We start from the raw sequence: 21,319 nt of genomic DNA, 5'->3' as shown, positions 1-21,319 counted from the left end.
TAGGGTAGGGTCTGGGCCCTCCCGTCGGGTTTTTCCCTCTCTTCACGCCGGAATTTTCACAGCAGAAAAAGAATTTTTCCGGCCAAATCACGATGTCAACCCTCCCCAAGTCGTTGATCTGGTGCTTGTAGGGCTTAAGAGTGGCCTGCCATGTCACAGGAAGGACTGTGGTTGCAGGATAGTACCACCAGCCATCACTTTAGTTGGTATAGTACCCCACCTTCACCCATCCGGTGATTTCTTTTTTAGTTTCCCATAAGTAAGGTAGGTAGGTAGGTAGGTAGGTAGGGGCAGGGCAGGGGCCGGTCAGGTTTTTGCAGAATTTCAGCATGAGGGCCGGCCAAGCAAAAATAATATACACGTGGCAGCGGAAGGAATCTGAGCCGCGCTCTTCCAGCGTCTCGCCGCACACAATGAGCTTCCAGAAGCTGCTCCCATGGATCGGCATCCTCTTGCTGCCGGCCATCTTCTACCTGGCGCTCGCTGGAGAGGGCAGCAACGAATAGATGAAAGACGCACGGGCAGCGTTTTCAGCCGGCACACGACGACAAGCACACGCTCGCCACACGCCGCGGTTGTCTTAGGTACATTTGTGTGCAACTCCGCCGCCTTTGATGAGGGGAAGGCCCTCATCGTCGAGTCAGGGTGCGAGCTTGACGGTGAGAACCTGGGCGCGCTCGTGCACTTCACTTGCCCAGTGCAGCTTGACACCGCAGCTGTAACCGAGAGCGTCACGGGGGCAACCGTCCGTGGCGCGCTGACGGTACGCGCCGCGCTAATTCACCCCACTCACGCGAGCCCTGCCATCGGGAGCTGCTCTGGTGTGCCTTGCCTCAGGTCACATCGACGGTGCAGATGATGCTCTGGACCGAGAGGAGCTACCATGAGGTTGGCGGCGCAACTTGCTTCTGCTACAATACGACTTGGACGAGCATGGCAGCCGGCACAGGATAGCGGGAGAGTTTCCATGTACAGACAGTTCACGCGAGTGAGCCGAGGTGTGTAGGTGCCACGGATCGACCAGAACCACCTCCACCACATCTGCGGCGACAACGAGCACGACCCCGGACCTGATTGCCGAGACGCGGTCCCATCCAGCGAGGAACTGTCCCTCGATACCTCTGGGCTCGGAATCTCTCACAGCTACGCGGAGCGAGTCGGTCTCGGGTTGGCAGGCGAACCAGCCCAGTTTGAGCTGAGCAAGGAGAAGCTGCTGCAGATGACGAACATGGGCCTGCGAACTGCGCCCATCGACATCCCGCCGCCCGCCGGGTGGTGGACGCAGAGCAAGCAGGGCGCGCAGAGCATTGACCCACTGGGCAGGTTGGTCGGCCAGATGGGCAAGATGGAGCAGGCGGAGGAGGGCGCGGTCCACTTCTACAAGCCTGTGGACGGCGTCTTCTCCTCGAGCCGGCCCGCCAAGCTGGGGGACCGTCAGGTGATGATGCAGGCATACACCGCCGAGAACGTCTCGGCGATTGGCAAGCAGGTTGACAGCTCGCCAGGCACCACTGAGCCCTACGAGGTGGGCAAGAACAACTCGTGCGGACACGTCTCGCTAGAGCTCTACATGAGTCAGGCGCTCCCCGCAACGGCGATGTTTGAGTTCCTCCTGGCGCACGTGAATGCGATGTTCATGCAACTCCGGGTCGAGTGTCTCCTGCTCTTCTTTGTGAACATCAGGAGGACTTGCACCGTCAAGACCGTCGCTTTACAATCACATCGTTCCGCCGCGTGAATAGGTCGCCTTCGTGATGATCGGTGGCCCTCTTAGCGGGGCCCCTGAGATCATGCCGAGCGTCGGGGCTTACTTTGCGGGCGTCTCAAAGTGTAGCGTTGCTTTTGCGGCCGCATTCTTTGCGCTCGGGCTCTGGAACTTTGCAGGCGCCATGGCCTGGCTCTCTCACAATCCAACAGTCGGCGATGAGCATCTTGGCGGTGCGATGTGGTGCTTTCTCATCGGCATCATCTGGCTCCGCTGGTCCAGGCCCAAGCATGGCGTTGCGTCCCGCGCCTTCAGCTACGAATCAGACACGAACAAACCAAAGGAGACTGTGGGGGAGGGCGGCTTCTTGTCCAGCGTGATGAACAAGATCGAGAGCGCGACGGGCTTGGACATCAACGGCAATGGGTCGGTGGGCCGCCCGACGGTCCCGAAGCCAACGCAAAAGCAACTCAAAGCGATCAAGGATCGGGCCGCGGCGATGGTGTGAGGAGGTGGCCCCGACCCAGATAGAGCCGTAGCGCGTGTATATTACTCGCCTACTGCTGCAGCTCGAGCAGCCGGGCCGCCCGGCCACGCCAGCGAGCGTCGACCGAGCGACGCCGGGACGGCGAGATATTGGGCGGCGCGCTCGAGCCGAGCGAGAGAGGATCGAGACACGTGTGTAGAGAGTGAGCTACTTGGTGCGCTGTGACGTGTGGCTGTGAGGAGGCGGGGCGCGACACACGCGCGAACCGCGATCACAGCGTTCAGTGGTCGCTCAGTGCGCGCGATAGCGAGAGATCCACCGGTCCTCTCTCTTAGTGCTCGCGCGGACCACAGCCGCTCACACTCATGGCCACATTTGGCCTGTGCAGTTCGCGGCCCCCGATTGTGGATATATTGGCCACCGTAATCAGTCATCCACCTCTCGTTCTCACAGCAACGTATGTAAGAATAGAGCGACTACCCACTCCACACAGACGACACCACAGGGCGACAGCTCACGCACGATAATATACCCATAAAAGCCACGGAGTCAAGAGACAGAACGACTTCCACACCCGAACATGCCCTCTGGCCCCGCGCGCGCGCTGTCTCGGCGGCGGCGGGGCGCAGTCAGGGAGAGAAGATAGAGGGGGCGCGGCGGGCGACGGGAAGAGGCGCCGCGGCGAGGGGACTCGCCCCCTCGCTCCTCGGCGCAACATGCCCGCGCCGCCGCCGCCGCCCCCCTTGGCCGCCGCGGCTCAGGAGGAGAGGGGGCGGCCGAGGGAGAGGGGAGGGGGGGGCGCGTCTACAGGGCGGAGGCGGCGGCGTCGCGCGCCACCTCGGCCGCCTCCTGCGAGAAGTAGCCGCCGAGGAGGAGGCCCTCGAAGTTGACGTCCTGCTGCGACCACGTCTTGCCCGACACCGCCTCCTGCGCCATGAAGCCGGCGGCGGCAAGCATGCCGAGGCGGCCTGCGGCGGGGGTGCGGGGCGGGGTGAGCCCTGCGGCGGCCCGGGCGGCGGCCGCCTCGCCGCGGGGCGTGGGCGCGGAGGGAGGGCGGGGAGGAGGGGAGGGGCCGGGGCGGCACCGTGCGACAGCTCCTTCTCCTGCATCTCGCGGAGCTCGGCGGGGTCGGTGGGCTTGAGGCCGAGCGGGTCGAAGCCGAGGTCGCCCGGGTAGTAGTCGGCCTTGAGCTTCTGGATGTTCTCCTGCCCGTCGCCCGAGTACGGGTTCTCCCACCCCTTTTGGATGCGCAGCGTCTCGCAGATGCCGATGCCGAGCGTCATGAGGAACCAGATGGCCGGCGGCAGCGCGGGGATCTGCTCGATGGCCGGGCCACCGTCCGCCGAGAAGAGCGGGTGGAAGCCCTCCTGCACCAGGAAGCCCGCCGCGGCGAGCATGCCCACGCGGCCGTGCGTGAGCTCCGCCTCGCGCCACCGGTAGACCTCGCTCTTGGAGGTGCCCTCGAGGAGGTTGGCGGGGTCAAAGTTGCCGGCCGGGGCGATGTTGCCCTGCGAGCGGGGAGGAAGAGGGGCGGCGACGTCAGAGGGGGTGAGGGGATGGAGGAGGGGGGCTGGCGCCGGCGGCGAGTGAGCGCGGGCTGGGAGTCGCGAGCGCGGAGCGTGGCGGCGGCGCACCGGCAGGCCGTAGGCGAAGTCGGCCTTGGAGGCGACGGGCTCGGCCGCGACCGCCTTGACGGGGCCGCTGCGGGGCGCGACGTTGAGGGCGAGCGAGGAGGAGGCGAGCGCGAGCGACATGGCGATGACAAAGGATGCTTGGTTCTGGGAGGTGTCTGCGAAGGGGCGCGGAAACGTCCGGCTGAGAAAAGAATTTGCTGGACCAACGCTGGGCACGGGATGGGCGCGCTCTTGTCGTGCGGAACACGAAACCGGAGACGTACGAAAAGAAACCCGACAGCCGCAAACAAAAACAAATCAGACACGACCGCACATCACATCTACATCTAGGAGAAGAAGAGACGCACATGTACGTACAAACCTCCATTCACATAAACGCACAACCCCGGGCCCCGAAACAGAGTGACAGTCAGACATGCAACACGGGAACCTCCATTCACGCAACAGACAATAGCGTCGCTGTTCACGGGCCCGGGGGCGCCTTGTCCCGCAAGTGAGGAATTCGCGCAGGAATGCCGTCGTGACGTGGTGTGCACGCCGAGCACCTAGCCTCGGGCCGTCGCGCCGGCTCCCTGACCCCCAGACACTCGGCCCAGCGAGTCACCCAGAGACGCCATGTAAGAGCCGCTCCACCGCCGCCTGCACGTTCGCCGCGCTGTGCCGCAGAGCCCCTCGCGCGTCGGTCTCTCCGTAGCCCATCTCGAGCAGCTGCGCCACGCCAGCCTCGAACTTGTCGTCGGCAGACAGCCGTGCCGCCGCCCGATCCTCGTCGGTCTTCTGCCGCTTGGGCGGGTGGGCAGCAGGGGGAAAGAAGCTGGTGATGGATGGCGTCCCATGGACGACGCGCGGAGGATCGGCCGGCGAATCCATCTCCGCTTCAGCCGCGCCGCCGCCCTCGTCGTCGACGAGGTTGACCACCGCTGTCGGCATTCCCAACGGCGGTGCGGCGGCGGCGGCGGCGGCGGCGGCGGCGGCGGCGGCGGAGGCGGCGGAGGCGGCGGAGGCGCCGGCGGCGGCGGCGCCGCTGCCCCCGCCGAAGGCATCGCGGATGTCCGTGTTCCGAGTGGCGGGCTCCTTCCACGCAAAGAGCTTGACGACGAGATGCTTGACTTTGTACTTGTGCGCATCGAGCTTCCACGCTCTCTCCGTGGCCAGCGCTCTCATCATCAGTCGTACGTGAACCACAAGCACCTTCAGTGCACCCTCCATCCGGTCCGCCGCCGGCGCAGCATCATGCGCGTCGTGAGCCAGCCCGGCGACAAGCAAGTTGTCAGCCTCGAGGCCGCGCGCCACCCTGCCGCAGGACTTGTCGAGGGGCTCACTCTTGTCCTTCTTCTCCAGCGAGTCGAGCTTGACCGGCCGGCCACTCTTGCAAGCGAGCTGCGGGTCGAGAAGGCTGAGAGAGATGCCGAGGCGTGAAGGGGTGAGGCGGTGGCGGCGGCGGTGGCGGGCACTGCGGTCGAGCAGCTCGCTGCAGAGCGACCAGAGCTGCAGGTCGAGCTCACGTGACTCGTCGCTGTCGCCGGCGGCCAATGGCGACACCGGCGTGGTGCGGCCGCGAAAGGGGACGACGATCGGCACGACGGCGAGCGAGAGCGACTGAGAGATCTCGTTCTGCGGTCGCCGCTCCTGCACGCGCGCGTCGTCATCGTCGACGGCCTCGCCACGCACGCGCTGGTAAAGCTCGCGCGCGAGGCTGCCGGGGCTGCTGCGGCCAGGCCCGGTCGGGCCCTCCTCGCTTCGCAGGAGCGACTCCAGACGGTTGAGAGAGAGCTCCTGCGCGTCTCGCAGTGACGGAGCGCTGCCGTGAAGGACGGTGGCGGCGACAGCGGCGACGACGCCGGCGGAGCAGCAGCTTCGTTGGCCGTCGGCGGGCAGCACGGCGAGGTCTGTCTGGGAGAGGAGGGCGTCCACCTCGTCGGGCGTGATCGCGGAGACCACGCCGCGGCCACCGCGTTCGGGCTTCGCCGCGCGCGACGCGAGCTTTGCCACAGACTTGAGAAGGCCGAGGCCAATTGACACGTCGAAGCCCAGCGCGCGCGAGCCGCGGCGCACCTCACCAGCGAGGCGCAGTGTGGCGGCGACATCAGCCGTCCCCGCGTCGATCCACACCTCGTCGAGGCTCGTCGGGTGCCCCTCGATGACGGCGTCGGCGGCGATTTTGCGCCACAGCGCCACGAGCCGTGCCGACCAGCGTCGGTACAGCGCATACGTCACGCGGCCGGAGCTGGGATCGGTGGGCACGTGGATGAGGCCCGGCGACACATTCTGCTCCTTGAAGATGTCGCGCGCGTCGGCCGGCGACATGTGCTTGTGCACGCCCAGCTGTTTCGCGTGGTGGTTGACGGCGATGATGTCGTTGTGCTGCTGCACCGCGAGCGCCTTGCCGCGTGGGTACTTCTGCGGCTCCTCCGCCTGGTGCACGTGCACGAAATAGGCGTCGACGTCGACGTGAAGTTTGATGCCGCCCACGCTCGTGCGCAGAGAGGACGAGGAGGAGGACGGGACTGCAGACGCGCTCATCCGGCCTGCTAAGAAAGAAGAAAATCCGGCAGGTAATGTGTGTGTGGCTATGTGGTGCACGCAGCTCTTTTTGATAGAGAGCACTGTACCCCCGCCCTCCGTCCTTCCTGTTCCCCGACGGTTTCCAGGTGTGCCGCGCCTAGCCAAGCCGTGCGCTTTCCCCGACTCGCACGCTGGCCCCGCCGCCTACGTTCGCCGCAAGCTGCACGCCTTGATCCCCGCGACGCCTCACCGAGCCCGCCCCGCCCGCACCACTCCCGCCGTGCGATGGCCGATGCGCCGCCCGAGCGGCTGTACCCCTTGGCCTCGCACCGCCTGCTCCCTCCCGCTCGCAGGTGCCGCCGCTGCCATTGAGGAGCCACGAGATGCGTCCGCTGCTGTCCATTCGCCACCCTTGCCCCGCGCTAGCCCGCACCATGCGCATCCCATTTTATGCTGCTGACCCTCCCGCCGTCGCCTGCGCGCCCGCAGATCCAAAACAACGTGATCGAGGGGAGCCGCCGCGGACATCTTGCGAGCTGGGCCTCGAGCTGTGAACGCTGCGAGTAGGCGCGGCCCTCCTGAGCCCCCCTTCCTCTCCATTCCCCCTCAAATATGCTCTCAGCAGCATACCCCATGTCCATGTACCCCATATACCCCCATGTACCTCATATGTCCCCATACATCCCCATATACACCCATATATACACCCAAGACATCTTCACAGCATTTTTGACCCTCTTTCTCGTGGTTGTGCTCCGTAGGCGCTTTCGTAGTACTCTGAATAATAATGCGCAGTATTACTTTGCAGTCGTCCGCAGTCTCCAGCCAAGACGAATGATGACATCTTGATGACCCCAAGACCAATGCTCCCCCGCCCTCCCCCCCCTCCCCCCGCCCCTCCATAAGTATCAGACGCTCGCCATCCACCTCATACGAGTGAACTCGATCAATATCATGTCCGACCAGATGACAGTGATGAAGGTCGGCATCGTGTCGGCCGAAGACGGCAGCATCAAGGTCGTCATCTCCTCCGCGTCGAAGTCGCCTTCGCTCCTCGGAGCTAAGGCGGTGCGTGTGCGCATGTCGCAGACCTCTAATCACCTCCCGCGACATGGTTCTCCCTCTTCCACAGGCGTGCGGCGCCAAGGGCGTCCCGATCACGGACGGCACCGCGGGGGTGCACGAGGGCGCCCTCAAGAAGGACCCGGCCGAGGCAAAGGCGCCTGCCGCGGACACGGTCGACTCGGACGCCGAGGCCCACTGCACCCGCCGCCTCCCCAATCCACAGGACGCCCTCGCCGCGAACGCGTCCGCGGTCGACACCGGCGCTGTCTCGCCCACCCCCCCCTCGCTCTCGGACTACATGAGCGGCGCCAAGGATGCGAGCGTTGACACAGCCGCGGCGGCGGCGGAGCCGGAGACCGCCGCGGACACGGTCGACGCGGACACGGCCAAGGCCATTTTTGCCGCCCACGAGCCGAGCCAGAACGCCGTTTTCTGGTCCAAGCTCGCGCGCCCGCCGACCGACCCACCGACGGCCCCCAACGGCGTCACCAAAAACGACCTGGCGCTCGAGCCGGTCACCAAAGTCGCCACGGCCCTCAAGCCGGCAGCGGCCGGCGGCGCGCCGCTGCCGTCGATCAAGGATTTTCCAGAGGAGCCCGCCCCGGCGGCGAGCGGCTCCGGGTCTTGTCGTGCGTCTGCGGACCCGCGCACCCTTGACCCCGCGTCCCGCTGTTGATGCGTAGGGCGGCACCGACTGGACCGTCTCTGCCAAGGAGTTTCCGCCAGAGGAGGAGCCGCCCCCGGCGGTGAGCGCCTCCCAGCACGTACACATGTGTATAATCGCGGGGACACGGGCGGGGACTTTTATTGACTCTGTGACCTCTTGTCTGCCGCACGTCACGCGCAGGGCCTCGACGAGTGGAAGACCCCCTCCCCGCTCCGCAAGATCGAGCGCAAGGGCGAGTCCAACCTGGTCGACCGCTCCAAGAAGACCACCAAGAGCCTCACCCCGATCGGCCGCGTCGACCCCAACGGGTTCGCAGCCCTGCTCGGAACGGACGTCGACGAGGAAGACCTCGCTGGCGTCGGCTCCGACAACGCATCTGTCGACGAGGAAGACGTCGCTGGCGTCGGCTCCGGCAAGGCGTCTGTCGACGACGCACCGCCGTCGTCGACCACGCCCTCGGCGCTCACTGTTTTGCTCGTTCAGCGCGCCCTGCTCGTGACTAACCCTCGTCTGCACTGTCCAGGGCGCCGTGGAGGAGACCACGCCGACCTTCCGCATCGGCAAGTTCTGCTCGTCAAAGAAGCTGTGCATCTTCTTCTCCGTGGTGATTGGGCTGGGCTGCTCGGCCATTGCTCTGTCTTCGTACGGCTCTGGCGGCGTTTCCGAGTTCCTCGAGTCGGTGTTCGTGCCCGACGCGGGCGCGATCCCGGTGAGGCGACTGGTCTCTCGAGCCTGAGTATAGGTTGTTGACACCCCGCTCACGCCCCCACGACCGCAGGTCCTCGACCTCTCCAACACCACGTCAGAAGATTCATTCAGTCCGACGGTGCGCGGACCGGTCTTTGCGCCATTTGCTGGGCCGGGCACCGAGAAGGGTACCGAGGCTTGCCCTTGGCAACCAACCATCGCCGCTGTGACGCACGCGCAGGCCGAGGCGGAGGGGTTCTGGGGCGCCTGGAAGTCGGGCGCCGAGCTGGCCGTCTACCAGCGTGCCAAGCTCGAGTGGCACGCGGTCGGCTTCGACGCGGACCTCGCGGTCGAAATGATCGCGCAGACCTGTTCGGGCGGAGCGGACGCGCTCGTCGTCACGGTGCCGTTCACCGAGGGCAACGAGCAGTACGCCAAACTCGATGCCGCCATCTCGGGCTGCACGCGCCGCATTCCCGTCATCACGACCAACACGGACACGTACCACAACGATGACGCCTACCTCTACGTCGGCTCGAGCAACTACGCGATGGGCCAAAAGTGCGGGCGCGCCGTCCTTGGCGAACCGCCTGACGCCATCATCGGCCGGATCGCCGAACCCAAGGGTGTCATCGACGCGGATGGGGACGGCGAGATCGAGGAGTTCGAGAAGAACCGCCACTTTTGGGTGTACTGGGCGGCCGAGGAGCTGGAGAACGAGGGCCTGCTTCGGCGTCTGCAGGGGCTGAACGACACGCTCTCCGAGCACGGAGCCACGCTCGACTTGTTTCACGACCAGCAGTCCGACAAGGAACCGGAGATGATGATCTCGCTCAGCAGCAGCTGGGTCGTCAGGATTCCGAGCAGCTTCACCAACAACGTTTTCAAGCTCTACATTTGCGGCGATGACGACATCAACCAGGCGCAGTATGCAGCGTATGGCCAGTCGCCCTTTTTGCAGGGGGAAACCGCAATCAGTCAGGCGATTCTTGCCGCCATCAGCAAACGATCAGGCATCCGATGGCAGGCAACAAGGGGCAATCCAGCAGGAAATGGAGCGTCAATGGGCCCCGAGGCGGGACACCCTGCAACTTCGTGGAAGAACCAGGTTGCCTGGTGCCCGGACGTGGTGCCCGACAGATTTGATTTGCAGAAGGTCGAAAGGTGTGGACCACCGACCAAGTATGGAGGGGGGAGCACCCTCAAGCGCGGTTGCCTCCGCAGCAGTGACAAACCATACTGCAGCAACGCGCGCGATGCCTCAGGTGGGTGGTGCCAAAAGGAGCAATGGCTCGACGACAAGTTGTCTAGCAGACACATAAGCAGACACCAAGAAGTTTCCAAGACATACATCCAAGCAGATTACTCGAATTGCGAGATTCTATCTTACAAGGTGGGCAAGTCCCGGCGTGATCTGGAGAGCTCGCGCCAATTAGTGCTGCACGGCTCAGATACTTATCCCCGCAAATTCAAGGACATCGACGACGAGGACAGCATCGTGCTGGCCGAGATCGTGCGCAGTAGCGCCGTGCTGATCAGCTTGGACCTCCGCGGCAACATGATTGGCGACGAGGGCGCAGCAGCCCTCGGCGGCGCTCTCGCGACAGGCGCCGCGGTGTTGACCGAGCTAAAGATCACCCACAACGAGATCGGTATCGAGGGAGCCAAGGCGCTGGCCTCCGCTCTGCGCTTCAACAAGGTATTGACCTCCTTGGACGTGGGCTGGAACAGCCTCACCGAGGAGGCGGCCCTCGGCATCGTCCGCGTCGAGCGGCAGCGCAACAAGCTGACCTCCCTGGGCTTGGCTAGCTGCTTCATCGGCCCGATTGGCGCTGCAGAGATCGCCGAGTACGTGTCGGGCAGCGGGGTGCTGACCGATTTGCGCCTCAACAACAACAACATCCGCGACGAGGGTGCCAAGGCGATCGGCAAGGCGCTCGCGGTCAACGGGGTGCTGAAAAACCTCGACCTCGGCGAAAACGAGATCGGCGACGAGGGCGCGAAGTCGATCGGCGGCGCCCTCGCATTCAACGGGGTGCTGACCAACCTCTTGCTCTGGAACAACAACATCGGCGACGAGGGCGCCAAGGCGCTAGCAGCCGCTCTTGACGTCAACAGGGTGCTGACCATCCTCGTGCTCTGGGCGAACAGCATCGGTGACGAGGGTGCCAAGGCGCTAGCATCCGCTCTTCGCGTCAATACCTGGCCTCCGCGTCAATTGACCGAGTTGGACCTCGGCGGGAACGAGATCGGCGACGAGGGGCTCTATGCGCTGGCCTCCGCTTTTGAGGTCAGCGGGGTGCTGACCGATCTATGGCATCTGTGAACCTCTGGGGCAATGGCATCGGCGACGAGGGCGCTAAGGCGATCGGCGAGGCGCTGGCGGTCAACGAGGTGCTGACCAAGCTCGTGCTCTGGTTGAACACCAGGTTTAACTACCCACCCGGGGGCATCGGCTGGCACGAAAAGAACATGCTTCTACATGCGGCGAGCGGGCGGGTAGGGTTCGAGCTCAAGATATGAGTGTGGATTCTGAGAGAGGACGGCGCAGGGGGACGTGCATGGAATTAGACAGCGCCTTGAGTCGCGCCGTCGAGGGCCCTGTTAGGTATGACCTCACACGCGCGCACGTGCACGCGCACCGCGCACTTTCTGTTTCACCGATCCGGGAGGTGTCAGTCTGACTCGTAGTCCATCGCGTCGCTCCGTCTTGCCATGTGCGCGTGCTAGCCTACGGCGTGGAGTGGGCTGAGGTCCCTCGCCGAGTGTACACTACTTTTGCGTGTGCGCGTTGGCCGTTGCCCCCCGCCCGATGTATATTATGTATATTTTAGGCCAATATATGTCAAGGAATGCGAACTCTTCCCGGTGGCGATCGACATCACCGGCGGGTTCCTGTGGATTTGAGGCGCTCACTCAGTCCTCCTCCCCGCCCCTCCCTGCTCCCTCGGGGGCCCCCTCCGCGGCGATGGAATTAAAAGGTTCCTCTTTTTCGACCCCCCCCCCCCCCCTTACACACCTTCCTTCACGGTCACGCCGCAGAGGAGGCAGCGAGGTAAGGTAAGGTAAGGTAAGGTAAACTTCTCCACACACACGAGGTGGTGGGGCAAGGGGGGCAACCCTCGCGTCTCCACGTCTAACGACAGGAGCCCCACGGCATTCAAAGTGCAAGGCCCGGTGCGCGTGGGTGAGCGGCGTGTGTGTGTGTGTGTGTGTGTGTGTGTGTGTGTGTGTGTGTGTGTGTGTGTGTGTGTGTGTGTGTGTGTGTGTGTGTGTGTGTGTGTGTGTGTGTGTGTGTGTGTGTGTGTGTCACGTCACTGCATCCTCTGCCGGTTCCTCCCGTCGCCTCTTCTTTGTTCGAATGTTTTTCAATCCATCCTTCACGAAGCCCTCCCATGTAGCTAGCGTTCTTTGCGAATGTCTCGAAATGGCCAGCAGGCGCTGTCTGCTCGCGGTCTGTGCGGGCCGCTCGTCCTCCTCGCCCTTCTTTCGTCCTCCCGTCCCTCCCCTCCACCAAGGCCTCCTCGGCACTTCTTTCTCCATCCGCCTCGCCCTGCCTTTTCGTATCGTGCCGTTCGCCCTCCATTCGGTGACCTCCATGGCTGTCCGCCTCCTTTTGGGTGGCGCTCTCGATACCGTTGCGTCAACCTCGACGTCGCTGTCGCCCTCCCCGTCCCCGCCGTCGCCCGTGCCTCGGTTCGCGTCATTGGTAGCGTTTCCGTTGCCCCCTCGTGCTCCGCCGTCGCCCTCTCTGCTCGGGCCGTTCGCGATTTTGCTCCTCCTGCGTGTCGCCCCTCCGTCTCCTCCCCTTTCTTCGTCGTCATCGTCGCTGTCGCGAAAGCCTTCCGGTCCCTCGATTCCCTCGTCTATCCCCTCCGCTGCGTCGTCCCAGTTTATATCCTCATCCTCTGTGCGCGTTGTCGCTCCCTTCCAATCTCCATCGTTGTCGCCTCCGTCGACTGTGGCGCTGTCTCTGCCCTCGCCTCCGTCCTCCTCGCCTCCCCTGCCGTCGTCCCGTGTCTCCTCGTCCTCGCCATCGCCTTGGCCGTTGTCTACCTGTTCATCGTGTCCCCTGCTGCTGGTGGCATCGCCGTTGGCTTAAGGCTGCAGATGACGAGTGAGTCGCCGCCGCGACAGCGCTGCCCCGTGTGCCAGCAGGCTGTGGAGCGGCACGTGCGCACCTACTGAGCGGTGAGATGTCACCATTGGCGGCGCCGACTACGTGTGCAACACAAATTGCACACCCAGGGGAAAATCGAAACGTGTCTCCTGTCACTTGTGTTTGTGCCAGTGCGTACCAGTCCCGTGTGCCCAGCGTTGTGCGAGGGAGCCCGTTGCTGCCAGTGCGCGCCCATCCCGTGCCCAGCGTTGGTTTTGCCGGTGCGAGAGCGACGCGCGGGAAAATTCTTTTCTCAGTCGGACGTTTCCGCGCCCCTTCGCAGACACCTCCCAGAACCAAGCATCCTTTGTCATCGCCATGTCGCTCGCGCTCGCCTCCTCCTCGCTCGCCCTCAACGTCGCGCCCCGCAGCGGCCCCGTCAAGGCGGTCGCGGCCGAGCCCGTCGCCTCCAAGGCCGACTTCGCCTACGGCCTGCCGGTGCGCCGCCGCCACGCTCCGCGCTCGCGACTCCCAGCCCGCGCTCACTCGCCGCCGGCGCCAGCCCCGCTCCTCCTATCCCCTCACCCCCTCTGACGTCGCCGCCCCTCTCCCTCCCCGCTCGCAGGGCAACATCGCCCCGGCCGGCAACTTTGACCCCGCCAACCTCCTCGAGGGCACCTCCAAGAGCGAGGTCTACCGGTGGCGCGAGGCGGAGCTCACGCACGGCCGCGTGGGCATGCTCGCCGCGGCGGGCTTCCTGGTGCAGGAGGGCTTCCACCCGCTCTTCTCGGCGGACGGTGGCCCGGCCATCGAGCAGATCCCCGCGCTGCCGCCGGCCATCTGGTTCCTCATGACGCTCGGCATCGGCATCTGCGAGACGCTGCGCATCCAAAAGGGGTGGGAGAACCCGTACTCGGGCGACGGGCAGGAGAACATCCAGAAGCTCAAGGCCGACTACTACCCGGGCGACCTCGGCTTCGACCCGCTCGGCCTCAAGCCCACCGACCCCGCCGAGCTCCGCGAGATGCAGGAGAAGGAGCTGTCGCACGGTGCCGCCCCGGCCCCTCCCCTCCTCCCCGCCCTCCCTCCGCGCCCACGCCCCGCGGCGAGGCGGCCGCCGCCCGGGCCGCCGCAGGGCTCACCCCGCGCCCACCCCGCACCCCGCAGGCCGCCTCGGCATGCTCGCCGCCGCCGGCTTCATGGCGCAGGAGGCGGTGTCGGGCAAGACGTGGTCGCAGCAGGACGTCAACTTCGAGGGCCTCCTCCTCGGCGGCTACTTCTCGCAGGAGGCGGCCGAGGTGGCGCGCGACGCCGCCGCCTCCGCCCTGTAGACGCGCCCCCCCCCTCCCCTCTCCCTCGGCCGCCCCCTCTCTTCCTGAGCCGCGGCGGCCAAGGGGGGCGGCGGCGGCGGCGCGGGCATGTTGCGCCGAGGAGCGAGGGGGCGCGTCCCCTCGCCGCGGCGACTCTTCCCGCGCCCGCCGCGCCCCCTCTATCTTCTCTCCATGACTGCGCCCCGCCGCCGCCGAGACAGCGCGCGCGCGGGGCCAGAGGGCATGTTCGGGTGTGGAAGTCGTCGCGTTCTCAGCGCGTTCTGTCCCAGTGTCTCTGAGGCCGGTCTGCGTCTCGCTCTCAGATTTTGGTATATACTGTGAGGTCCTGTCACCTGTGGAGTCGAGCTGTGTGGTGTGGAGTACGTTGCTATACGTCGCTGTAAGAAAGAGCATGGGAGGGCGCACAGAACGGTGCAGAAGCCACTACATACTCCGTAGAGGTACGGGGCTTTAGTCCGTACTCACGTGTGCGGTAAGGTGTAACACTAAATCTTTTTAAAAGGACACATGGGGCTATCCGGTAGTCCGTACTCACGTGTGTAACACTGTGCTCTAGAACGGTGCAGTAGCCACTATATACTCCGTAGCGGATAGGCCGATGACTTGCCCGCCCGGTTTTGAGCTTGCGTCCCAGTCGCTGCAGCAGCTCTAGCGCGCGCGCGGGGCCAGAGGGCATGTTCGGGTGTGGAAGTCGTCGCGTTCTCAGCGCGTTCTGTCTCAGTGTCTCTGAGGCCGGTCTGCGTCTCGCTCTCAGATTTTGGTATATACTGTGAGGGCCTGTCACCTGTGGAGTCGAGCTGTGTGGTGTGGAGTACGTTGCTATACGTCGCTGTAAGAAAGAGCACTGCACAAAGCAAGAAAGAAGTGAGCCCCCGATTCCTGAAGCAGGGCAGAAATAAATAAAGGTTAGGGACGTCTCGGGCAGTTATCGCCGCGTTGAATCCCTCCGTCTGCAGAAACGATCTCCCACCGGTTATAATAACCGGCGGCAATCGATAGTCAAAGTTGGGCGCCGGAGAGCGATCGAGCGCCCGCCCATGCACTCCGCTTGTTGTGCAGCACCCGCGGCGCGCGCGCGCCGCGGTGTTGACCAACGACCGCGCCGCTGGAGGCTCCCACGCCACTCGCGGCAATCCGCATCGAGGCCGCCCGTCGGCGCAGCAAAGGTACTGCGCACTTCTGGGCAGCGCCCAGAATGCAGGGAAGGCCTTGGCGCTTCTCGCCAGCCAGGCTGACTCGGCAACCGGCACGCGAGCCGACTGCGCGTCCCGAGCCCACGGATCGGCGCCATCGCACAGGCCCGCCAGCCGCCGCATAGCTCCAGAGAGGCAGCTGGCGTTGCGCTGCACTGCTTGAAGGCGCTGCTGAGGCGCTGCACTGCTCAAAGCTGCCCCGTGCGCCGCCGCGAGCACCGCGTAGTGGTCTCGCCCTCTGGAGAGCCCCAGTACGACCCCTCGCGGCCACTCGCGCCGTTGCAGCAGCTCCGACCCCGCCACTCCGGCTCCCGAGCGCGCGGCGAGCACGAAGAAGAGCATGCGCATGGGCCAAAATCAGTCGCTTCGAGAATTTTTTCTGTCCCAAAATGTATTAGACCACCGACACACCTCACCACTGATGCAAGGCGGGGTACTCCGGCTCTTGCTGCTGCTGGGCGCCGCGCGCCGTTCGGCCGCTGCGGACGGGTATGGCTCCTTTGTGCGCAACACTATTCCGGACACGGCGACCCGCGTCGTCGGCATCGATGCCCAGTCGGGCCAGCCAGCCCCAGCACCGGCGCCGCAGCGGAGGGGTTCCAAGGACGACCAGAAGCGGCAAGAGAAGGAGGCGCAGCACGCAAAATTCAAGTCGGGCGAATTGCCGCTCTACACGGTGTCCGACCTGGAGTGCGGCACGTGCTATTCCGCCTCGGCCCACACGTGGGACGTGTCCCTTGTCGACGAGGAGAAACGCTTCCAGGTCGAGAAGCGAGCCTTGAAGGACGTCGACCCGGCGCTCATCATCAAGACGATCAGCTCGGAGACGCCGCTGCACATCGTGGCGGATCCGGCGAGTGCCAGCAAGCTGCGGCTTCTTCAGGAGCCCGGCGCGTGGAGGCAGGCCTTCAACGAGCTGAACCCAACTCTGCCCGGCGTCGCCAGCGGCGAGCTCGACTGGCAGTTTGGCGACACGGCGACGCGATGGGGCAACATGGCAGGGTCGCAGCCGCACACCGACGGGCACAATGACAATTGCCAGCCGCTCTTCCACTACCAGGTGGCGGGCAAGAAGCGCTTCTTCTTCCACACGCACCACAACACGACCGCGACAAGGGACTTTAAGCACCTCGTCGGCGCGGGCTTCATCTCGGACTCCGTCTACGTGGTCGACATCACGGCGGGCGACCTCCTGGTGTTTGTCAACTGGCTGATGCCGCATGGCATCGAGTACGTCGAGCAAGGCTCCGAGTCCTACTCGGGACGGCTGGACTTGAAAGGGAATTTCGACGCGCTGCGCGATGTGTGGAAGACGGATGCCTTCCATAAGGAGCGATGCGGCGACGTCGGCTGCACAATCCATCCGCGGATCACGCGCTGCTTCACGCCGTGACTTTGATATTCGGTTGTCGACGTGCTGTGTTTTGATTGAGGTCTGTGTCGGATTCTTGTGTGCGTGTGCGTGTGCGTGTGCATGTATGAGTGAGAAATTTTAGTAGTGACAGAGCGGAGATGCTTTGAAATTAGTGTTGAAAGTGTAAAAGAAAGAGCGAATTGGGCGCCCGGATCCGCGCCGGGTTAGCCGCGTGCGACCGCCGTCCGTCCCGTCCGAACACCAGCAGCAGCAATGCCCTCCTCTCAGTCTGACTCATCATCATCCTCGTCCTCGCCTCTCAGTCCCGCCACTCGACCGCGGCCACCTGCTCTCCATACTTGCCGTCCACAGACTCGTTGATCGTCTCCTCTAGCAATGCCCACAAGGCCATACTGCGCCGCCGCCACCGCCTTGCCGTACACCACGAGCTTGGTATATGCCAGCCGTGCTTTCGCGGGAGTCGTCTCTCGAGCCGCGTCCCGTCGGCACTGTCCCCGAGTGCCCCGCCTTGGCGGCACACACTCTCGACCAGGACAGTCCGGCCTACGGGAACGTGTGGCGCGCCGGCGACGATTGCGGCGTGGTCGTTGTGAAGCGAAGATGGCACGACCACCGCCCTGCTTCGCAGACCGGGCAAGGAGGGGCCTGCTCCCGTTCCGCGAGGAACATGAGGTCTCCCCCCTCCCCCCGGCCTGAGCAGCTACGGTGGAAGGCAGCCCCGTGAGTCGAGGGCGGCGCGACCATTGCGCCGACTCAAAGACCAGCGCTAGCTGGCCTGAGCCCTGGCCTCGACACCTCGACACCAAACCTCGACACCGACTCGACACCTCGACAACCCATGCCAACTCGACAAACTCGACACCCCTCGACACCCCTCGACACCATCTAGGCTGAAACCATGCTCGTCCGTGTCAAGGTGCCAAACTCGACACCTCGACACCCCTCGACACCCCTCGACACCCCTCGACACCGCTCGACACCGCTCGACACCGCTCGACACCGCTCCACCACCTCTGATGATCCTAACACAGCAGAGACGTAGACCCATTGGAGTCACAGAGTTAGAAATCAGGGTTGCAGCAGCAATCAAACTTGGCTGGCAGTACTTTCATCCCTGAGTTGCAGCCTCTCAAGTTCTAGCTCAAGTTGCAGTCAGTTGCACCCCTGTTGATGCAGCAAACATGGCAGTACTCAGGTAGCCCTAAGGTGCTGCACAGCACCTTGTACAGTGGCAATGAATCCTCACACCAGTGAGCTTGTGCCATGAGTGCAGACCTGTGGTCCATTGCGCTTTGTGCACTGGCGACGCTGCAACGGCGACGCTGCAGCGGCGGCGACGCTGCTGCGATGGGGTACTGTAGCCCTTAGCTGCTGGACAGCACCTTGTGCAGTGGCAATGTCCACTGACTCATGGCACCAGCCTTGTGCCATGAGCGCTGTGGTCAGTTGCGCTTTGTGCGCCGGTGACGCTGCAGCAGCGACGCTGCTGCAGCAGCGACGCTGCTGCGGTGCTGCGCCTGCACAGCACCTTGGTGCACAGTGGCAATGACTCCCGGCACTTGATGTCCTCAAATGTCCACAGAGAGTATACTGGTTGTGCTCAGGTTGTGCTACATCAACAGGGTGCAACTGAGGCTGCAACTAAGGGATGAAACAGCTTTGCAACTGCTGCCCAACTTTTGTTGTATGTTGATGGGCTGCAACTGCATCCACCTGCCACCTTGGACACCTCGATACCTCAGACGCCTCTTGACAACACTCGACACCCGCTCAACACCCGCTCGACACCCTCGACACCCTCGACACCCTCGACACCCCTCGACACCCCTCGACACTCCTCGACACGGACAAGCATGGTTTCAGCCTCGACAGGCCTCGACAGGCCTCGACAGGCCTCGACAGGCCTCGACACCTCTATCCCTCGACAGCAGCTCGACACCCTCGACACCGGGCCTCGACACCTCGACACCAGGGCTCAGTAGCTGGCCCGTTCAGTACAGATGGTCTCGCCGCCCCGCTCCGCGCCGCCCGCCGCCGCGCCGCGCCCCCGCCCGACGATTATTAATGCCCCCGACTGAATACCTCCCCCCAACGGAATTCTGGAATACAATCTATTAATAATTAATCACTCCATCTCAGCAGCTCAGCGCTGATCGCGCTGCACCTATGACTCGACCAGTGTGAAGGTGAAGAGATAACACCGAGCGTGCGGGCAGCTGGGGCGGGCGGGAGGGGCAGCAGGAGCAGCATCATTGCCATCAGCAGCAGCAGAGGAGCAGTGCCGCCGCGTCGCCGCCGCCGTCCGCGCGCCGCCGCCACCGTCCGCGCGCCGCCGCCAGCCCGTGTGTTGCTGCAGCCGCCTCCGCCGCCGCCGCCCGCCTCCGCAGTGCCCTCGCGCCCGCGGACAAAACCAGTCATATATCATGAGCCAGTTTTGCAGAGCGTACAAGACCTCCATGACTCCGTTGCACGATCGGCCGGCGTTCGAGCCGGCGCTCTTATGCCGCCGGTTCGCGAATCCCGGTGGTCCGTGTCCTCGCGGAGCGACGCGGATCGCGCGCGTGTGCGCCTGCGACAAGACGAGACGAGACGAGAAGAGAAGTAGAAGCGAACGTCGATGTTTTTGCTGCCGCGGCCGGGCCGCGACCTCCCTTTTGTTTTGGCGCCGATGCAGCGCCGTCTCTCGCCGCGCGAGATGGCGCCGCCGCGGCGTCGGCGCCGCGATCAACCGCGCTCCAGCAGCGAGCGGTGCAGAGCGGCTACCGACATGACAGTTGGCGACGGCGTCTCATCGAAGGCACACTCACACACTCACTAACGGGCGGGCAGAGAGAAAAAAGAAAAAAAGCTGCTGCTCCGTTACCTGGCCGTGCGCGCCCGTAGCACCTGCGCTCACCTCCGCCGCCGGATCGGGCGCCTGCGGCGCCGCTGAGTTCGCCGCTGCTCGCGCGCGACGATGGTCGCTCAGCCCGAGGCGGGCGGCGGCCTCGCCAATCTCGGCAACACCTGCTTTATGAACTCGGTCCTGCAGTGCCTCGTGCACACACAGCTGCTCCACAGATACCTCGAGAAGCGGCAGCACTCGGCCAAGTGCCGCCGCCGCCAGGGGGAGTTCTGCCTCTTCTGTGCGCTCGAGGATCTGGTGCAGCGCACGTTCGCGCAGGGCCCGCGGAGCCCGGCCTTTGCGCCGCGCGCGATCGCCAACGCCCTGCCCGCAATCGCAAAGGGGTTCCGGCTCGGCCGCCAGGAGGACGCGCACGAGTTTCTGCGGTACGTGCTCGAGAAGCTCACGAAGGAGGGCAGCGCGGTGGTCGAGGCCGCCCGCCCACCGGGCGTGACTGGCAAGTACACGGCGCTGCAGTCCTGGTTCTCGGGCGCACTCCGCTCGCAGATCCAGTGCTGCCACTGCGGACACGAGTCGAACACGCAGGACCCTTTCCTCGACCTGTCCCTCGAGCTGCGCGCCGTGGGCGGCCGCGTGGCGCCCGACTTGGACGGCGCGATGACGCAGTTCTGCCAGGAGGAGTTCCTCGACGGCGCAAACAAGTACAAGTGCGAGGCCTGCGGCAAGCTGCGGCGCGCGCGCAAGCAGTTCCTGGTCGAGCGTCCGCCGCGCCACCTCTCGGTGCATCTGAAGCGCTTCTCGTTTGGCGAGGCCGGCGGCGGCTCCGGCAAGATCTCCGCGCACGTCGCCTTCCCCGCGACCTGGCAGCTCGCGCGCTACTCGGCGGCGCGCACGCGGCTCGGGGTGGAGCAGACGCCGCCGCTGCCGTACCAGCTGTACGCCGTCGTCTGCCACGACGGCGGCTCGACCCACTCGGGGCACTACTACTGCTACGTCCGCGCGATGGGCAAGCCCGGCAACGGCGCGGCCGGCGGCGGCGCCAGCGGCGGCGGCGGCGGCGGCGGCGCCCGCTGGTACCTTCTCAACGACTCCCAGGTCAAGCTGGTCCGGGAGGCGGACGTGCTTCGCGCGCCGGCGTACCTCCTCTTCTACCTCCTCCCCCAGCAGCACCACGAGGCGGCGATCGCGCACTGGAGGGATGTCGTCGCCGCCGCCGCAGCGTCCGCCACGCCTACCACCGCCGCCGGCCCCAGCAGCAACGGCCCCAGCGGCAACGGCGGCCCCAACGGCAACGGCGGCGGCGGCGGCGGCGGCGGCGGCGGCGGCGGCGGCGGCGGCGTGGCGACGGCGAGCGCCGCGCGCCTCCTCCCACGCGCCGTGTCTCGAGCCGCGTCCGGCGGCGGCGTCTTCGGCCCGCACCTACCGCGCTCGGCCGCGCCTCCCGTCTGCTCCGCGCCGCCCGTGGGCGGTCCGGTGATTGGTCCGGTGATTGGGCCTCAGCTGCCGCCGCCGCCGGCGCCAGCGGCGGCGGAGCAGAACGGGGCGGCCTTCCCCATTGGGCCACAGCTCCCTCTTCCGGCGCCGCTGGAGAACAGCCACGCGAATGGGTGTGTCGGGCCGCAAATCGGGCCGCAGCTCCCTCCGCTCCCGGCGGCGAACGGCGGGCCCGCGACGCCCTCCTCGCCGCACCTCCTCCCGCCCGGCGCAGCCAACGGACCGCCGCCGC

General features: G+C 65.2%; 8 protein-coding genes across 8 annotated transcripts in view; 5 read left to right on the top strand and 3 right to left on the bottom strand.

The window, feature by feature from the left end:
• Nucleotides 1–259, top strand: part of EMIHUDRAFT_221947 (hypothetical protein) — a gene marked incomplete at both ends in the record, with an annotated part of 3,589 nt that extends 3,330 nt beyond the window's left edge. Inside the window, one exon of the mRNA XM_005756148.1 lies at nucleotides 250–259. Coding sequence (XP_005756205.1) covers nucleotides 250–259 — 10 coding nt within the window. The remainder of the gene's footprint in view (nucleotides 1–249) is intronic.
• A 70-nt stretch (nucleotides 260–329) lies between these two features.
• On the top strand, nucleotides 330–2,213 carry EMIHUDRAFT_221946 (hypothetical protein; the record flags this gene model as incomplete). Its single annotated transcript, XM_005756147.1, has 5 exons — nucleotides 330–398; nucleotides 620–763; nucleotides 838–888; nucleotides 1,007–1,648; nucleotides 1,743–2,213. 5 exons carry the CDS (start codon nucleotides 330–332, stop codon nucleotides 2,211–2,213), a joined length of 1,377 nt encoding a protein of 458 aa, XP_005756204.1.
• Nucleotides 2,214–2,633: 420 nt separating this feature from the next.
• Nucleotides 2,634–3,959, bottom strand: Lhcf52 (light-harvesting family). Its single transcript, XM_005756146.1, has 3 exons — nucleotides 3,827–3,959; nucleotides 3,277–3,700; nucleotides 2,634–3,160 (listed from the first exon to the last, which is right to left on the bottom strand). Exons 1-3 carry the CDS (start codon nucleotides 3,944–3,946, stop codon nucleotides 2,997–2,999), a joined length of 708 nt encoding a protein of 235 aa, XP_005756203.1. The 5' UTR covers nucleotides 3,947–3,959; the 3' UTR covers nucleotides 2,634–2,996.
• A 107-nt stretch (nucleotides 3,960–4,066) lies between these two features.
• Nucleotides 4,067–4,702, bottom strand: EMIHUDRAFT_360632 (hypothetical protein). The gene has a single exon (XM_005756145.1). It carries the CDS (start codon nucleotides 4,694–4,696, stop codon nucleotides 4,427–4,429), a length of 270 nt encoding a protein of 89 aa, XP_005756202.1. The 5' UTR covers nucleotides 4,697–4,702; the 3' UTR covers nucleotides 4,067–4,426.
• Nucleotides 4,703–10,308: 5,606 nt separating this feature from the next.
• EMIHUDRAFT_69416 (hypothetical protein) lies at nucleotides 10,309–11,076 on the top strand (the record flags this gene model as incomplete). Its single annotated transcript, XM_005756144.1, has 1 exon — nucleotides 10,309–11,076. The coding sequence occupies one exon, from the start codon at nucleotides 10,309–10,311 to the stop codon at nucleotides 11,074–11,076; it is 768 nt and encodes a 255-aa protein (XP_005756201.1).
• A 2,138-nt stretch (nucleotides 11,077–13,214) lies between these two features.
• Lhcf51 (light-harvesting family) lies at nucleotides 13,215–14,568 on the top strand. Its single transcript, XM_005756143.1, has 3 exons — nucleotides 13,215–13,347; nucleotides 13,475–13,898; nucleotides 14,017–14,568. Exons 1-3 carry the CDS (start codon nucleotides 13,228–13,230, stop codon nucleotides 14,178–14,180), a joined length of 708 nt encoding a protein of 235 aa, XP_005756200.1. The 5' UTR covers nucleotides 13,215–13,227; the 3' UTR covers nucleotides 14,181–14,568.
• A 164-nt stretch (nucleotides 14,569–14,732) lies between these two features.
• On the bottom strand, nucleotides 14,733–15,721 carry EMIHUDRAFT_221941 (hypothetical protein; the record flags this gene model as incomplete). The annotated part of the gene is made up of 3 exons (XM_005756142.1): nucleotides 14,733–14,828; nucleotides 14,996–15,024; nucleotides 15,358–15,721. 3 exons carry the CDS (start codon nucleotides 15,719–15,721, stop codon nucleotides 14,733–14,735), a joined length of 489 nt encoding a protein of 162 aa, XP_005756199.1.
• A 3,983-nt stretch (nucleotides 15,722–19,704) lies between these two features.
• Nucleotides 19,705–20,595, top strand: EMIHUDRAFT_69418 (hypothetical protein; the record flags this gene model as incomplete). Its single annotated transcript, XM_005756141.1, has 1 exon — nucleotides 19,705–20,595. A coding segment is annotated over one exon (891 nt), but the record flags the coding sequence as incomplete, so codon positions are not given.
• Nucleotides 20,596–21,319: the final 724 nt, after the last annotated feature.

This window comes from Emiliania huxleyi (assembly GCF_000372725.1).
Source record: "Emiliania huxleyi CCMP1516 unplaced genomic scaffold EMIHUscaffold_99, whole genome shotgun sequence".
Classification (NCBI taxonomy): domain Eukaryota; phylum Haptophyta; order Isochrysidales; family Noelaerhabdaceae; genus Emiliania; species Emiliania huxleyi.
The sequence above is the reverse complement of the archived record's forward strand: the minus strand, read 5'-3'. Positions and strand labels throughout refer to the sequence as shown.

What these genes read in the sequence shown, in the direction of transcription:
- EMIHUDRAFT_360632 (XM_005756145.1), bottom strand. Translation starts at nt 4,696, where the DNA reads ATGGATTCGCCGGCCGATCCTCCGCGCGTCGTCCATGGGACGCCATCC.
- Lhcf52 (XM_005756146.1), bottom strand. Translation starts at nt 3,946, where the DNA reads ATGTCGCTCGCGCTCGCCTCCTCCTCGCTCGCCCTCAACGTCGCGCCC. An exon ending in ACTTCGCCTACGGCCTGCCG is followed by an intron (nt 3,701 to 3,826) that starts GTGCGCCGCCGC and finishes CCCCGCTCGCAG; the next exon opens with GGCAACATCGCCCCGGCCGG. An exon ending in GGAGAAGGAGCTGTCGCACG is followed by an intron (nt 3,161 to 3,276) that starts GTGCCGCCCCGG and finishes CCCCCGCCGCAG; the next exon opens with GCCGCCTCGGCATGCTTGCC.
- Lhcf51 (XM_005756143.1), top strand. Translation starts at nt 13,228, where the DNA reads ATGTCGCTCGCGCTCGCCTCCTCCTCGCTCGCCCTCAACGTCGCGCCC. An exon ending in ACTTCGCCTACGGCCTGCCG is followed by an intron (nt 13,348 to 13,474) that starts GTGCGCCGCCGC and finishes CCCCGCTCGCAG; the next exon opens with GGCAACATCGCCCCGGCCGG. An exon ending in GGAGAAGGAGCTGTCGCACG is followed by an intron (nt 13,899 to 14,016) that starts GTGCCGCCCCGG and finishes CGCACCCCGCAG; the next exon opens with GCCGCCTCGGCATGCTCGCC.